At 35.1% G+C, this 18,516-nt stretch overlaps 1 protein-coding gene across 4 annotated transcripts in view; it reads right to left on the bottom strand.

Moving 5' to 3' along the window:
* MKLN1 (muskelin 1) overlaps positions 1-18,516 on the bottom strand; it is a 242,854-nt gene that overhangs the window by 9,369 nt on the left and 214,969 nt on the right. For 3 of the 4 annotated variants that reach the window (XM_001367124.4, XM_016426164.2, XM_056800884.1), the window contains 3 exons: positions 18,264-18,403; positions 10,665-10,767; positions 4,941-4,995 (listed from right to left, as the gene is read on the bottom strand). In XM_001367124.4, coding sequence (XP_001367161.1) covers positions 4,941-4,995; positions 10,665-10,767; positions 18,264-18,403 — 298 coding nt within the window. Of the gene's footprint in view, positions 1-4,940; positions 4,996-10,664; positions 10,768-13,662; positions 13,753-18,263; positions 18,404-18,516 lie in introns of those variants that run through there. The other variant, XM_016426163.2, reaches the window with a different exon arrangement.

The raw sequence follows: 18,516 nt of genomic DNA, 5'->3' as shown, positions 1-18,516 counted from the left end.
CGTTAGTTGTAGTTTTAGGAAACTCTGAGAGTGAAACCTAATATGTTGATTCCCTTGGTCTGCAATAGGCTGTTAAGGCTTAACTATATTTAGCATGATTTAGAAATGGGATCATAAAAGAACCATATTAAACTATGGTCCTAAGTATTTGTTGTTAAGTCATTTCAATAGTTTTGTCAGACTCTTCATGACCCCAATTGGGCTTATTCTTGGCAAAGATATTGGAGTCGTTTGCCATTTCCTTCTACAGCTCATTTTACAGATGAGGAACTGAGACAAACAAGGTTAAGTGACTTGCCTAGGGTCATACAGCTTGTAAGTGTTTGAGGCTGGACTTGAACTCAGGAAGATGAGTTTCTATCCAGAGCTTTATTCACCCAGATGTCCTGGCTTTAGTGTAGGCAGTTTCAAATGAGTCAATTTTCAGTTAGCTTGAGCAGGTCAGACTCAGGAGTAAAATCTTAGGCCCACTCTGTTTTATCTTAAAACAACAACAACAACAACAACAACAAACACAAGAGCAGGGGCAGTTAGGTGGCACAGTTGATACAGTGCCAGGCCTGAGTTCAAATTTGATCTCAGACACTTCCAAGCCCTGGGCAAGTCACTTAACCCTGATTGCCTAGCCCCCCTTCCTACTCTCCTGACTTAGAATCAATACAACAGAAGAATTTAAACAAATAACTGCAACAACACAAGAGTAGCACATAACTTTGCAAAGATAATGGCTTTCTGATGGAAGAGAACTACTATAGCAAGGTAAGTCTATTCAATTTTAAGTGAGAAGACACAATCCAGTTCCTATATAGTAGTGCAGTGATATTTCTATGGTAGCCATAATTTGTCAGGAACCAATTACTCAATGATGGATGTAAGTGAGGCTCATGGTATTTTAATTATCCTAAAATCGGCTTATAAGGCTTGTAATTTTGATCTACTTGGTTTACCTTTAGCTTCTTTGTAACTTAAAGGTCTAATACCAGGAAATCTCATTTTCCTCCACAATGGCACACTGGTTGTTTTAACTATACTTCCTGCGTTCAATACTAAATCTACAGACAAGAAATTTACCAAGGAGAACATGAGGTATAAATTTTAGTTTGGTGTTAACAGTAAAAAATGAAGCCTAAAGCACAGCAATGTCATCTGTGAAACTGGTAACACTTTCATTCAAGATTGCTAGTATGCTTTTGCCAAAAGGCATTCCTAAGTCACAAAGAGGTAGAGACAGAGAGAGATAAAATATACTTGCATAAGATGCACTTATGAAACATGAGATACTATTTGGCCCTTATTAAACGTCAGGATTTGGGGACTAAACTTTTCAAGGGAAGTGTGAAGAATGGGTAATATGCTCTACAGACTTTAGACTCTTCCTATTTGTCATATGCCTTGAGGAAAAGAAAAAAAAAACCCTGCTAAATACCACCAATGGTCCGCATACATCATCAGAGCAGGTCAGGTCATAACTCTCAGTAAAGGGATAAGTCTAATCTTACCATTTTTGCAAAGCCATTACTCTATCAAAAATGAATAAAGAGGCTTGTAAGCTACTTAACTATTCCTAAAGAAGTTCATTTTGGAAAAGTATGATAATAACCACTGTTCAGAAATCACTTTTCTACTCTTTTAACTTTACAAATACTGCATGGAACACTGGAAAATATCTAGATATTATTACCCTAGTCCCTCCCTGCTTGTATAAATTGACCAAGAGGAATTAGGCACACCTTAAAAAAAAAAAAACCTGGAATTTGGCTAAGGTCAGCAGTTTTTACAGATGAGGACATTTGTCTAGGGTTCCAGGGCTAGAAATTATCTGAGGAGGGATTCAAATTCAGGTCTTTTTGACACAAAGTTTTGCTGATCTCTATTCACTAAGCCACCAATTGGTACCTCTGAGATAGTAAAAACTACTCAGTAAAAGGTAATAGTAAAAAATATTTGGTTTTAATTCTGAGTTTCTAGTTTGTCAAAAATCATTCCATAAAAATGGGGTATCTGGTAATCCTAGAATCTTATGAGGAGAAAAGAAGTCCCTCATTATTATTTGGAGGGGGTAGCAAGGTGAGGGAAAATGAAAGAGAGGAAGGAAAGAGAAGAATTATTATGCAAATGTTTCCTTAAAGTTAGCAATAAAACTAATTTCTTTGTTTATCATCTTGGATTTCTTCACGCTTACATTCAAATTCACCGGTGTTAAAAATGAGACTTTCAAAAAGAAATAATTACATTTCCAGACAAGGCAGAGGAAGAAAAAAATGATAGGAATGCTGATCCTGTACTGTTATCTGCTAAGCACTGACAGTATCTGTTTCATGAGATGCTATGGTCAACCTTCATATATAGCTAGTTTGGTCCTTGGAAAACAGACACAAAGTCACCAGATCTATTTCTGAGGTTCTTATAGCTTGGTAAAATATGCCAAAATTTAAACTCTGCTTTGGTGCTATAGTGAAGCATCAAAGCAGTACATTGAGAAGGCAGCACATTAGAGCTAGAATGATAATAATTATTATAACTAGCATTTATACAGTGTTTTTAGGTTTGCAAAGCACTTTATAATTATCTAATTTAACCCTCACAACAACTCTGGGAAGTAGATATTATTATCCACCATACCCTTTTTACAGATGAGGACATTTGTCTAGGGTTCCAGAGCTAGAAATTATCTGAGGAGGAATTCAAATTCAGGTCTTTTTGTCATGAAGCTCTGCTCTCTATCCACTAAGCCACCAACTGGTACCTCTGAGATAGTAAGAGAACAAGACAACTTTCAGAATACTAGGTAGGTCATTTCTGGAGTATTATGGAAAAATTACACAGTGTGAGAAGGCACTTAGCTCTGCATCAAGAAAGGGACTACTCAACAGCAATGAAGAAAGACTCCCCAAAGTACTGGCAATGAATCTGGTGGTGCCTGAGTCACCAAGGGGAATAGGAGGTTATTACTGGGAAAAAATAGACAACTTAGCTATAAAATAGATTAACTATATGGGTGAAAACCAACTCTCCTGAAACAAAGTTCCTGGCATTTAAAACTATTTGCTGCCATCACCTTATATTCAGTTATCACCTGGAATTTATTCCCCTGGAAGCTCTAATAAACCAAGCAGAGATACTATAGCACAGCTCATCTCCAATATGATAAAAATTAAGGGAGCTGATTGTGGTTGTTTTATCTCGACTAGGCACCCAGATGCTACAATTCTATGAATAAACATGGAGAGAGCACTTTCCAAAGAATGGGATCCAATGTAGCATTGAGCTAGAACTTCCAGATATATGGCCTTAAGAATTTTTTGTTTAAAAAGTTTTTAAAGTCCTTGAGGCTTTCCAAAATGATAGGGAATCACTAACACTTTACTATCACATTTCTTAAGAACTCAACAGGGCTATACTATGTAGTCAGGAATCAGACTGTACCATATTACTTGAAATGAAGCTAAGGGCACATATTAGGGTTTTTTAAGCACTAGGCAAGTTTCAAAGGTTGATCCTACAGCAGCAATTTCTCTCCCTCCCCCTAAAAACAGTGGAATGAAGAAAACAAAGAAGTGTACTGAAAACTATTTCAAGAGCATGATGTGTGGGAAAAAAATTTCATTTAAGACATGCCCCAAATTGTCATTTGGAATAGATAGCTATAAAAAAGGTACCTATACAAATTAAGTAACTATAAACTTACTTCTAGTGTAAAATCAATTCTATAGATCAAACATTTGCCAAATGCTAATAGAAAGTAATTCCTTAGCAAAATGGGACTAGTTAAATTATTTTATGAATAGATTTCATATTAGTATATCAAAGTGTAGAGTTCCAACATAAAGTGCCTAGATATTAATGATTAAAACTCAAAACAGTGAGGTAACAATGTATATATTCCTAACAGTAAAAACAGCAAACATGCTTGAGCCTTATAAGATATGAGTCCTAGAATAATTAATATGAATAAAAACAATAATAATAGCTAACAATTATAAAATACTCATTACATGCTAGGCACTGTGCTAAGTAAGCACTTTACAATTATTCTCTCATTTGATCCTCACAACCACCTCAGATGGTAGTACAATTAGTATTCCCATTTTACAGATGAGGAAACTGAGGCAAAGGTGAAGTGGTGTGAAGTTGGATTTAAACACAGGTCTTCCTGACTCCAGGTCCAGTACTTAATATTTTGTGCCACTTTGCTGCCTCCAGAATTTCTGTCTGATTTATATTTTACAACATTCCAAATGATTGTTTAGTGTTGGAAATCATTAACACAAAACTAAGAAAAACTGTATCAGTGAACTAATGGAAGCTTTAAAACTTACAAAACAGAGTTCTGAAGAAGACAATTGCAAGTACACTTTAACTGGGTTTGATTTTGAAGAATGAGAACAACTGGTATGGATAAGGTCTAGTTTTCACTGAAGCTGGAAGGGAAACCACATTGTCTCCATTTCTGTCCTATATACATTCTTTGCTACCTTCAATTTCATTGCCCACAGAGTTCTGTAAAGAACAAACTTCAACCATCTGCACACTTTATCACAGCAAATGCATTAGCAATACTGCCGCTGGATTCCAAAGCAACGTGATACAAATTACTTTGTTTTGACCAAGCTTCTGGTGCCTTCTGCTTGCATAATAGCACAGCATCTGGTGTAACAGGAGCTGTAAACTGATCCGTGGAGACCCAGATCTTAAGAACACTGGTGACTGACATTTGGAAAATAAACTTAAAGCAAAAAAGCCACAGGGACCAGACGTATTTCTTTGAAATTGTGTGTACTCCATGCCCAAGAATAATAAAAGAGTAATGCCATTTGTTTGATGGATTAACACCTACCTTTGAAGATACTGTATTTGGAAGATACCCAAATGCAGCCTCCCCCTACAAATACTATGACATATTGAATAGATAGATTAGTTGTACTTGAAGATATACATACCTAGTGCTGTGAAATCTGAGCCAGACTTGAATAGAGCTGAAGCTAGGAGCTGAAACTGGAAAGAGGAAAAAATTAGAGCCAAGTGTAAAAGCCCACATTAGGACAATAACCCTGATAACTCCAACACACAAATAGCCTTTGAATGAGCTGATGTGTACACTCTCGACCAGCTTGATCACTAAAGGGTAGAAGGAAAAGTAGCACTCATGCTATTTTCCTGCTGAACCATGTCTTATCTGCACACAGAACATAGTCCTCTTAAAAATCAATAGTATGAAGTTGTTCAAACATAGTACATGCCTTTGGATGCCAATAAATATTCTTTTTTGAGATTAAAATATGATTCTTACTTTTCCAATAGTCTTTCCAATATCTAAAGATAACTATGTAATAACTATGTAACTATTGCACAAATGACAATAGTTTTAGAAGAAAGAATGACTATCAAATGCAGAGATACCTTGAACTAACAAATGAATTAAATATCCCAGAAATTCATTTTTAAGTTGGTGTTTGTGCTCCCACAGCAGTTTGGCAAGTCTCCCTAGGCCATAATGAAGCTTTCAAATATTTTATGTTGATTACAAATCTTATACAGGCAATAAAAAAAAAAGAAGGAATAAAACAAGACTTCTGGACTACCAGCAGTTAAGCAAAATAGAACATAAAAGGTAAGTGAGAAAAAACTTTTCATCTTACATTGAATCTGCTTATTTGAAGAAAAGGTTTAATTGGAGGGTGGGTTAGTACAATTCTTCACTATAGACACTAAGGTAGGCAAAGTTGCTAGGGGTGAAAATGAGAAATGAACAGATATGGCTATGTATGCATTGAATGCCAAGTCTTCATAATTCTGATACTATTTATACATTTGGCAAAGATCTGATCCAAAATGAGGCGACATCAATTATGATTATGACTATAAAAGTAATTATTAAAGATTAGGTAATATAAAGTATCATGTATGTAAATTTAAATTATATAAATTAAAATTTCATAGAAACCATTTGGCAAATAAATGAATGATTAAGGATCACGACAAAGCCAAGCTTCCCTTTCTTTTCTATTGGCCCATTTGCAAATCCAGCAGGCTTGCATCATCAGCAGGCTATGATGAACCTTGAAAAAAAGTGCTTCATTGTGAAGCAAGTTGATCCCTAACTAAAAGAAAGGAAGAAAAGAAAACTGAGAATCAACTTTAAAGCCCAGGGCACAGAATTGGCAAAGAACTCCTAGTCTTTTTTGGCTCTCCTATTTTATGTAACCACTAGCTAACCTTGCACCCTGTCCTAAGGCTGATATTGGGGTCTTATTCAGTTACAAATTTAGCACCTTCTAGCTCTCCTAGGATTTATGGCCCTCAAATTTTTTATTATTTTGGTGCTTTCCCCCTGTACCTCAACACATTTTTCCATTTCTTTTAACCCTTACAAACTTGAAAACTATGCAGATGAACTTGGAAATTAAGGCAATAGCAGAAAGCAATGAGGAAATTGAAGCCCAGAGAGACTAAAGAAAATTACTCAGTAAACTTAAATACAGCAATGGATGTTCCATTCCATATATATGAAAATAGGAAGTATACACACATATAGTATACAAATATATACAAAAAAACTCCACCAGAGGAATAAAACTGTGAAAATTGAGGCCTAGAGAAATATAGCCAATTATCTTGGTTACAGGTCAGTTTCTGATATGCTAGTTGAACAATTTAAGGAACAAGAAATCTAAAATGCTTTGCTATTCAATGATAATTATTCTAGACACCTAGAAATATTAGATTTTGGATCAACAGTAACAAGTTGTACTATTTTTTCACATTCTTTAAGAAAACAATAAATGAAGGGGAGTGCAATGCAGATTAGTAGCAGGATTAAAAAATTTAAAGTAACACACTTAAACACTGCATAGGAAAGATAATAGGTTCTAGATGACACTGTTCAGGTTCTCTGTTGGTCAATGAATAAAGGAAAAAATTAAGGCACAAGTAAAAAGTAGTTTTGTCTGAATAAGGGATACTACCCTGTTCTGATTCTTATTATCAACACTGCATTGTTTGAGCCAAACAAGTGCCTTAAGAACAAGCTGTCTATTTTCCTTGGCCTACTTGTAGCTCACACAGCTGAAAGGATTTATTTGCAATACTGTTGTGGTTTTTGTTTTTGTTTTTTAAAGAGAAAAAAGTTAATATTGTTTTCAGGGTTATGAATTCTTTCTCTATAGAACATCAGCCTGAAGAAAATGCAGAGCCCTATTTATAAACCTCAATCTGTGACTTATAAATGGACCCTCAGGCACAAGCTACAACAGGGAAGAGACTGAATGTGAATGGGCTTGCCATTGGACATAAAGATGAAAATCTCTACCTTTTCCAAGGTGTATCCTGAATTGACTAATGACTCAAGGGGAAAAGAAGATAATTATTTCTTTTTAGATGAGTTCTAAATGGAATTGTGCTGGGCGATTCCACAGTAAGTGATAAGTAATGAAGTTCTTCTTTTCACAATACATGAGATAGTCTCATTTGTTTTGATACTAGGGTATCTGCAGATTCTCATATGTGCAATGACAATGAATTTAGTGACTGGAAGCGATATACCATTTAGCCTAAAACCTAGATCATTGCAGAGGAAAGAAGAGCTAAGTACCAGGTGATGATGCTGTCCAGAAAGATTGCTGAGTGATAGCTGTGAAGAATGAATGCCAGGGAGAGAACTATAGTCAGCCTGTACCAGTTCTAAGAGTGGCAGACAAAAAGACTTTGACTTGCAGTGCAGATGAACTTGTAAGTTAAGGCAATAGCAGAATCTTAGAAGCTGAATGAGAGGTTGCAATGCTTCTAATTAACATCAGCCACAGCCAAATATATGGCCAAATATATTGGCCACAGCCAAAATAATATTGAAGAATTTTACCCCTTATGTTTGTTTCCATCCAACATCTTGTATAAGAGAGAACTGACAAAACGTGAGAGAAAATGAAAAAATGATTTCTCATAACTTAGATATATTCAATGATAAATGAAAGGTGATTTGTAATCAAACCACACTATATATGATAACAAACTTTGTAACTGCTATTCAGAGGCTACTATGACTATTAGGATCCCCTTCTCTTTCCGCTTCCTCATTATGTTAAACTACTAAAAAGTGGAACCCTCTGCTTGAGGACCAGAAATAGAAACAAGAGTTTATATTAAACCACTTAGCAATTTCTTGAATGGAAAAATTAAAAAAAAATCTATTTTTTATATTTTTGTGAGGATAAGTCTTTTCTTTGTAACTTGTGTTTACAAAATTATGAAAATATTTTATTCACTGAGGTTGATTCTGTCCTACTAAGTGCTATTTTGAGACGATTAGTGACATCACATTTTCCTTCGGTTTTTCTTTAAAATTGTATTTCTAACTGAGATGTTTGTAATTAAAGGGGGTGGGGGATGTAAAATCTACAGTTAATGTAAGGTCTGAAGAGTTATACTTTTTCTGTATTTCTAAAGATCCTGTAGTGCATACTGGATTCTGAGTCTGGAAAACATAAACTGAATACTTAATAATCTATTAGGCCACCAGGACACTGTGGCAATCCAAAAATACTTCTGGATTTTTTCTTCTAATTTTTATCAATCATTCTACATTATAGGATGAAAATGAGATTAAACATGCCTTTTGGGATTTATCTATAAAAATTCCAATATTTGTCAACCAGAAAGAAACAAGTATATTTGTAAACCAACATTACAACTCTTGCTAACTTTTTTTTTTCAAAAAAAGGCAAGCAGAAATATGACAACACAAAGCATTACTATCTTACCTTTCTGCCAAGAGTCTCCTGAGTATTTCAGACAAGGTATACAATTAGAAATAATTTATTATTCTGATTGCTAATCTTATTTTTCCCCCCTCTGCTAAACCTGAGGAAGGACGGATGAATCTGGTCCTATCAAAATTTCACCATTAAACTCCCAAGATTTGTACAGTCCTTAGAAAAAAAAGCACCAGAAAATTTTAAGACTTTAATAGATCAATTATCATAATCAAATTAAGCTGTTTCTTTATTACAAGGTCAACTATTAAGAATGCTTTTTAAATGCTTTTATAAGATGCTCTTTATAAAATGTTTCAATTTGTTTAAGATGAAAAGGTACTATTTCATAAGCTATAATTCTTAATTATTTATAACTTTGTCTGACTTTATAGAAGGCTGGCTTTAGGGGGAAAGGAATAAGCATTTATATATCACCTAGTATGTGCCTGGCACTATGCTAAGTACTTACATATTATCTCATTTGATTCTCGCAACAACTCTGAGCTTTTATTATTCTCTTTTTTACAACCAATGAAACTGAGACACAGAGAGGTCAAGTGACTAGCTCAGGGTCACATAGACACTACATATCTGGGGTGGATCTGAACTCAGATCTTCCTGATTCCAGGCCCAGAGCTCTATCCTCTGTACAACCTAGGTTGCCTCAATCTGGATTAGGCAAATGCCTGAAAGCCATTGTAACACTTCCCACTCCCTCCCACCCCCAGAGGAATATAACTATATTGAAGAGAGACTGCTCAGTTCTAGTCTGGAATCTTGGGGATGGAGTTATTCATTTATGCCAAGAAGGTCAATCAAGAACAAAGGAGATGGTAATCCTGAAACAGACTCAGAATAGGATCAACAGAAGCTAAAAGGTAAAAAAGAAAGCAATGACAACAGATTTTTAAGCCCCTGAGCGCCACAAAATAGCCTGCCTAATGTTCGATTTCACAAATTACATGAGACTGTGTCATTTAGTTCAGTATATATGTAGCCATGCAAGCACCTGTATTGAATTGCTTTTGCTTTCTTCTTTATTTTTGTCTTTATTATCAGTTGTTTTTTTGGGGGGGCAAATTTCTTAACTTTTTAATCATGGGTCCTGATGACAGAGGAATTGAAGGAGTTACAGCAGCAGCAGCAGCATATTGAGGCTTTGCAGGAAATTAGTGGGGAGGAGCCCAAGGTGGATGAGGGAATCAGTACAAGCGAGATTAAGAAATGTTGAGAATTGGGGAAAAAATTAAACAGTTTATTGAAAAGACACACCCAGAAAAAGTTGCAACAGGGTTGGAGCTGTATAATGACATTTGTTTCACACATTATCCAAACATTCTCAAAGGGAGGAAGAAACAAACTTCCATGGAAAGGTTTTTGTTGAAATGGCCTCTAAATGAAATGGAGGAAAGTGTGGCAAAATGACCAAAATTCAATGAAGAAAATGATAATAATTAAGTTAAGAAAAAATAGCAATTAAGTTTAGCAATAAAGTTACATATTATAAGTATAAATTGCATTTAAATACAGCATTATGTAGCAAGTAAGTTACATTAAGTGAGTGCATGAAATGAAAACCTTCCTTGCCGGCATCTTTGCCTGATCTTCAAGGTAAATAGCTTATCATAAGTAAGTTTATTTCTTTACATTCTTTCTTATTATCTATAAATATATTTATTTGTTATTTATAAAGTATATTTTTGTATTTAAAAGCATAAACAGAAAACAAAAAATTCGTGTGGTTGTTCTGTTGATGTGAATTTGGGAAAGTCACCCAGAGATAAGCTGAGTAGTAGATCAAAGCTGTACAAAGACTGAACATTTTCCAGAGTGTTCACAAAATAGATAATCCACAAAAAGACAATTGAGAACTAATTATATTTCAAACATAACTTTCTGAGATTTGTTCCTTACCTCTTTTGTTTCCTCTGGGTCTGAATGATCCACAGTTACATAAAGGTCATTCTGCAAATATTTCAGAGCACTAAGAGGATCTGTCTGGGCTTTCTCCTCAAACCTAGAAAAAGATAATCAAGCAAAAATGAAAATTGGATACGGTTAGTGACACAGGAGATATTCTTCCAATACAGAAGAATACAGGGTGGTAGAGAAAGAGTTTCTAAGTGAATTTGTGAATTTAATTTGCTCATAAATATCTGGTAAGAGGAAAATAAATGAAAGAAGGACTGAAGCCAAAATGGTGGCTGGGTTATATGGTGTTCCAAAGGAAGTGGTTGTCATTTAAATCTAGGTTACTTTTCAAATATGCTAATGACTGAGTGGGAACATTTCTTATGGAGCAAATTCAGGTTTGCTCCTCTAGAACAACATTGGGTAGATTTGGAACACCTATAAAACTTTAAACACTAGATATAAATAGTGGAAAAAAACACGGAAGAAACATTCTTTAAGACACAAGTAAAAACTGTATACTACAGGGGTATTTGCATGGTCTGAACCCATGATTTTTTTTTCTTAACTAAAAATTCCTTCGGTGGAAACTCCCTAAACCTATAAAGCTTTAGCAACTCATCTATAATTTGGTGTTTTAGACAGTTGCCTAGGGTACTAAAAAATTAAGTGATCTGGCTGTGGTCTCACAGATCAATTCGGATATCCAGCACCAGTGCCCACATTCTTGTAGCTCCTTCACATCTTTTATCTTTATTCACATCTTTTATCTTTGTCAATCTTATGGGTTTTGAAAAAAAAAATCTCAGAGTTGTTTTAATGTGCATTTTTATTAGTATCAGTATCCTGGAATAATCCTTTATATGGTTCTTGATGGAATCCTTTCTTCTTTAGAAAACTGCCTGTCCATATCCTTTTTTCCACCTACCTACTCCATTAGGGTTAAGCTTTCATTCTTATACATTTATATAATTTTCCTGTATCAGATACTTACTGGAGATAAGGCTCTGAAGATTTTCCTTCTAATCAATTCCTCCTTTCGTTTTAACTGCACTGAATTTGTTTTTGCAAACACTTTTTAATTTTGTATGATTTATCTTGTAGATTCTGTCTTCTATGACTACCTCTGTTTTGTGTGCTTAAGAATTGTTCTACAGCCATAATTGTCAGAGGAAATGCCTTACATTATACTAATTTTAAAAATTATGTGACTGTTAATATTTAAGTCTAGCAAGTATTTGTCAAACTGTTTTCAATGGTGTGAAATGTTGGCCTAAAATGAATTTCTACTGAACTTCTTTCCACTTTTCTCAGGAGGTCTTACTGAATAGGTAGTCTTTACCCTAATAATTTGTTTTGGGGTTTATTGAACACTAGTCTACTATGCTTGGTTGCTTCTAGGTCTTTTCCACTGATCAATTTCCCTGTCTTTCAATTAGGACATACTAGTTTTGATGCTTTATAAGTTTGCAAAATTCTCAATCTAACTGAAAAATAACCTAAGGAAAGAAACATTGATCTTGTTATCATATAAAAGGGTGTCAAAGAAAATGTAAGTTAACAACTCACCCATCCTATTGATAAGACTTTTGTGATCAAAAATCATACTTGGGATTAAGATAAATAATTTAATGGGTAGTATTATAAAATTAATTTTATTTCTATCTTTTATTTTTACATAACCTACATTTCCCAATATATCCCTTCTACCCTCCCCCTCAGAGAACCATCTTTTATTAAAATAAGTAAATAAAAGAGAAAATAAGTTTAGCAAAATTAACCAACACATCAAAAAAGTCTGATAATATCAACCGTGGTCTAGAACTATAATCAACTACCTCTTCAAAGATGGAAGGGAGGTGCCTTCTCATACTTCTTCTCTGGAATTAAGCTTGGAAGTTAAATTTTCATGATATTTCATTTCTTCTTTTGAAAATAAATTTTAATTGTTGTCTTTTGTTTTTGTTATCATCTATAATTTCCACTCTATTCCTCTCAACTCTCCCCTCAACCCTCAGCCATCTCCTATAGTGAAGAATAACAAAAGAGGAAGAAAAGAGTTGAGCAACCCTAGCCAACACACCCAGCAAGCAGGAGGTCCACCTCTTCAAAGAAGGACAGGGAGAAGGAATGTCTTGTTCTAGCTCTTCTTTGGGGTCCCAGTCTAGTCCTTAGGATTTTGAAGTATTCCATTGTTTTGAGGTGTTGTTCTTTCCATTTATACTGTTGTAGTCATTGGTTACAGTTTTCCTGGTTCTCCTTATTTTACCTTGTAATAGTTCACATAAAATTTCTCATGATTCTTTATATTCATAATATTCACTGTTTCTTACAGTAGAGTAATATTCCATTACATTTATGCACCATATTTGTTAAATCATTCCTCAGGCAATGGGCATTTACTTTGTTTCTAATTCTTTACAACTACAAAAAATATTGCTATAAATTTAATTGTGTATGGAGCCTTTCTTTTTTTCCACTGGCTTCTCTGGATGCCTAGCAGTGGAATCTCTGGGTCAAAAGGTATGGGCATTTTAGGCACTTTCTTAAAAAAAAAAAATCCCAAATTGCTTTCCAGAATGGTCATGTCAATTAGAGTTCCACCAACTGCATTAGCATGCCAGTTTTTCTACAACCATTTCAACATTGATTATTTTCTTCTTTTGTCACCTTTGCCAATTTTGTTGGGTGTGAGGTGAAACCTCAGAGTTGTTTTGCATTTCTCTTAGAGCATTCTTTAACGTATTCATTAATAGTTTGCAATTCCTTTCAGAACTGTTTGTTCATATTCTTTGACCTCTTTTATTTTATTAACTATTTTTGAAAAAATCATTTGACTTGGCAAACAAAATTCTCTGGATGGTTTCTCCTCTAATCCAACAAGGGAACTCTCATGCACATGTAAAAATCTTAAGATTGAAAGATGTAACAGAAATAGCTTTGTTCAATGACCATCTGGTTATTAATATGTGAAGTATAAAACAGGGAGACATATACTTACAAAAGGTATTGTCATCACAAGGGGAATGTTCAGTGTGGAATCCAAATTGAAGAGCGATTTCCCATTGATGAAGAAGTCCTCCAAATGCTCCTGTTTATGGATGACATTGTGCTGATTGTATCAAGCCCCAGAACAGTGCAGAGCAAAGATCCATAATCAATTGAGAGAGTTCAGTCTAATTATCCACATGGCAAAAATCAAGTGGATGAAGAATACCTAATATCCACACTATGATATGCAGTTGAATGGGTAACCTATATAGTCCATCCATCAGCATAGGTATCTTGTGTAGGTGCTGCGGATGGGCAATGGACTGAGTCCATCATTGAAAACGTGTGTTGCCCTTGCTGCCTTTATGAAAATGCATGTTTTAAAAAATGATCCCAAGCTTCTACCTGAGACATAGATCCATCTTTTTAACATTAATATTCTTCCAGTGATGCTGAATAGCTTCAAATCATGGAATATAATAGTCCCTGAAGAATTATAGTTGTGAGTTATAGTAGAGAAGTCAATGGAGATACATCATGGGCCTCAGTAGGCTGCAACATATTACCAACAAAGTATTATGCGAGGGAAGTAGCTTTAAACATTTAATAAGAGAAATTTATGTCTGGAAAAAGAGGCCAGCTGAACATGCAGTGAAAGTGATGAATGGACAGCCTATGTTGCTGGTATCCATTGGTATCCACATAAGGTTAAGAGAACTTGAGGAAGGCACTCAACAAGGAGAGTGGACCTCTTGTTTAAAGCAGACATGGGCAAGTCACACAAGAGCGCAGTGATGAGTCAAGATCTTCACTGTTGGAGACAGCATTCAAACAGATGCAATCACAGATCCATGGAAGTACCAAAGTATTGAATACCACAGGCCAATTTTAAAATCCTGTCAAACAAACTTCTGCTCAGATGCCTTCAAAACTGCATAGATTCAAACTCTTCAGTCCATTAATTGCTTTGTTGGGCAAAAGCAGTCCTATGGATTCCAACGGTTTCTTTTTGACACCATACAACCTTATAATGTTTTGGCTTAGGTAAATAATAAATATGGTGATCATATTTTTAAAAATTCATTTTTGTAATTTTCATTGTGAAGTTTAGGTTAACTGTAGTCAATATGCTTTTCTAAAAAGTTTGTATGACTTGTACTTCTGGGTCAGCCTACAAATCATTTCAAAGATCTTTGAATACCACATTTTTAGAATTACTGAAGTCAAAAACAGGTTATCATCCCTACCATCCATATAAGCAACTTATCCTAGATTATAAAAGGAACAATAATAATAGCTGACATGTAGACCAGCTACTATCATGACTGGCAGGAGATATACATCTTTAATGTTTACAAAATGCTTTACATATATCTCATTTCACTTTCATAATAACCTTATTAAGGATTTATAGGTGTCATTCCTATCTTACAGATTAAAAAAATCAAAAGTCAAAGAAGCCAAAAAACTTAAACATTATCAAAGAGCTTTTAAGAATCAGAGATGAGTTTAACTCCATTTTTCTCTTGACTGAATCTTTCTCCATAATGCCACACTATTTCTCTTTTCCCCTACTAAATTAGACACAATAAGGCAGGGACTGTATCTCATGTAAACTTTACTTTCCCCAGAGACCAGCACAGTGCTAGTCTGCAACAGTAGAAACTTAATATATAATGGGTGTCTCAACTCAACTGTGTGTGTGTGTGTGTGTGTGTGTGTGTGTGTGTGTGTGTGTGTGTGTGTGCATATACACACATATACACTCAACCCCCAAACCTTTACACTGTTATAAGTTCCAAGGCAGAAGAGCAGTAAGAGCTTAGGCAATGGGGTAAGTGACTTTTTGCTCAGGGTCACATAGCTAGGAAGTGACTGAGGCCAAATCTGAACCCAGGACCTCCCATCTTTAGGCCTGAATGCCAATCCACTAAGCAACCCAGCTGACTCCATGTTTCCATATATTTTTAAAGGGCTTGACATTTGAATTCCAGGTGTTTTTTTCTGTTTGTTTGTTTATATAAAGTAGGCGAATAAGCATGTTGGAGTTATCTTTATGATATAGAGAGCAGTAGAAAATGGGAAGTGGAGGTAAACTAATAAAAATTTGACAGAAATGTAAAGCTTTTTGGGTCCACAGGTGTAAGGAAAATACTTGCAAGGTTAAACTATAAAGTTAATGTTCCATGCATTTTAGTTAAAGGATGCATATTGATTAATGCAGAAATGTTTTTATCTCATACATATCTGTAGTCCAATAACTGGTCCTTCTTTCCCTTTCCAACAATTACAAATTTCTTTTAAAAGTTTAATGTAGTGGTAGCAGAAAAAAAAAGATGCACTTATAAAATTAGTCAGCTGTAAAGAAAATTAGTACTGATTTGTATTAATTTTAGTATTTCTATGTGAAATCATTTCCCCTCTTTTGCCTCCCAGGTCAGGTAAAAACAGGCCAGGGATACTCTTCCCCACCAGGCTATCAAACTGGGTTGGGAGTTTTAGTCTTTTGTTAAGATCTTAAAAGGATTAAAGCCATGGTGAACTTTGACCCATTTGGAAAAGTAAGCCACAGGGCAGGGCAGAAAGGGTGTGCTGAGGTCCTCCTGGTAAGAGGAAAGACCAGTTGTCTCCCCTAAGCCTATCTCTTTGAAATATCCACCAATGGAGACTCTCAGGGGAGGTCCAACAATCAAACTGTCAGGCCAATCAGAAAAAAAGACTCTGCTTCCTATTTAAGCCAAAGGCAAGAGTGACTTTCATAGAAGAAAACTGGAAAAGGATCTATTCTTTGTTCATGGGAATTTCAAGTGACCATTGATATATAATGTTATTCTTGGAGAAATGGCCTCATTCTTTACTGGTTTAAATCCAAATGCTGCAGCAGATAATTTGTGACTATACTGCTTAATAATTTGAGCACCTGTGCTATTTTTTTTTAACCTTTAATTTTTATTTTAGAGTCAACACTAAATATGTTCCAAGGAAGGAAAAACAATAAGAGCTAGGCAAGAGTAGTTAAGGGACTTGCCCAGGGTCATACAGCTAAGAAGGGTCTGAGGTCACATTTGAACCCAGGATCTCTCAAATCTAGGCCTGGCCCTCAATCCACTGAACCCACCCAGCTGCCCCTATGCTATGTTTTATATTAACTAAAATTTTTTAAATCACCATACATAAAGCTATGAAGATTATGAAAATGAGGCCTAGCTACTGATTCTCAACTAATAAAAACAGCTAGCATTTATACAGTTTCAAGTTATGGTGCTTCATTTTATTATGTTATTTCATTTTATCTTCACAACAACCCTGTGAGGTAAGTGTATTCTCTCCACTTTACAGATGAGGAAACTAAGATTGGAAGCTTTTGAGGGATTTGGCCAAGGTCACACAGTTAGCAAATGTCTAAAACACAATTTGAATTCAGAACAGAAAGTGGAATTAAGCCTGAATTTAAAATCTATGTTTTGAAAGTCCATGTGTTAATGATTCTATGTAGGTCACCTATCACAATGTATTTTGGGCAAGAGGTTTAACAAAATATAAATTGTCCGAATATCACTGAGGGCTGGTCTAATTCTTACTGGTTTAATACATTTTTAAAAATTCTAATGAATCAGTATGCATCTATTAAGCAACTACTATGTGCCAGGGATACAAAAACAAAGAATTAATCAAGTCCTACTCTCAAGGAGCTTACACTCTAACAATCCACAAGTCTTTCCCAAATAAAAAGAAGAGATGTTGAGGGCTAAGCTCTGTAGAAAGGCAGGAATCCTAAAAGGCAGAGTGAAGGAGAGAGTACAGAGTACAGTCTGAGCATACAAAATGATAGGCTGAACCAAAGTTGATCTGACTCGACTGTAGAGTACATGAAGAGAAACAGATGATACAGCCATGGAAACATATGAGATTGTGAAGGGCTTTAAATACCCAAATGGAAATATCTGTAATTTAATCTTCAGAGTAAGAGGGAATAGGGGAGAGACCATGGCCAAGCCTTGAAAAACCATTTTGGCAACTGTGTGGAAAATGAATTGGAGAGCGGGGAGATGGAGGCAAAAAAGTCAAGAAAGGCTACATTCCAACAGTTAAGTTGGAAGTGATAAGGAACTGAATGAAGGCAGTGGTCATGTGAATGGAAGGAAAAAGGAGAGGCAAAGAATACCCTGAGATTGCAAACCTGGAGGACCAGAAAATGGTGGCACTCTGAGCAGAAATAGGAAATTAAGGAAGAGGAGTAGGTTTGAGAAGAAAGGCAGTGAGTTCTGTTCTATATTATGTTGAATTTTAAGATACGTTGTGTGTGTGATATATATTATGAGATTTTGTTTTCCAGTATCTTTAATTTACCAGGTTCATATAAATTAGTCACTTTGTCTCTCATTAGGAACTTTGTAATTAGCAACTTTAGTCTTACTTTCAAGGAGAGTGCAAAGGAATATGAACAAAGCTTATGATCAATTATAGCACAGTTACACTGTATATTTATTAGATTTTTCCAATAGAATATGTCTCCAAATAGTTCTTAGGTGGCATAGTAGCTTCAAAAGATGATGTTTTATTGTGAGAACAAACAAAACAAAACTGTGAGATATACTACTGCTTTTGTACCTGTGTTTCCTTATAAGGTATTTACAATGCCTCAACAAGTATTCCTTTGAAGGACGGCAGAGTTTCAGTGACCAGAAATCATCCAATCTCATCTTTGGGGAGCAGGATTTGCCAGGATTTCCACCAAACAAATAGTGAACCTAAAACAGAAAAGAGAAACAAGATTTTAAAAATCGCTTGCATACTCAAATGTATCTATAAGTCATAATAAAATTAGGTATGGACATTTGATATAAATGAATGAGAGAATTGC

The sequence above is a fragment of the Monodelphis domestica genome, chromosome 5 (assembly GCF_027887165.1).
Source record: "Monodelphis domestica isolate mMonDom1 chromosome 5, mMonDom1.pri, whole genome shotgun sequence".
In the NCBI taxonomy this organism is placed as follows: Eukaryota; Metazoa; Chordata; class Mammalia; order Didelphimorphia; family Didelphidae; genus Monodelphis; species Monodelphis domestica.
This window is presented reverse-complemented; position numbering and strand designations above follow the sequence as displayed.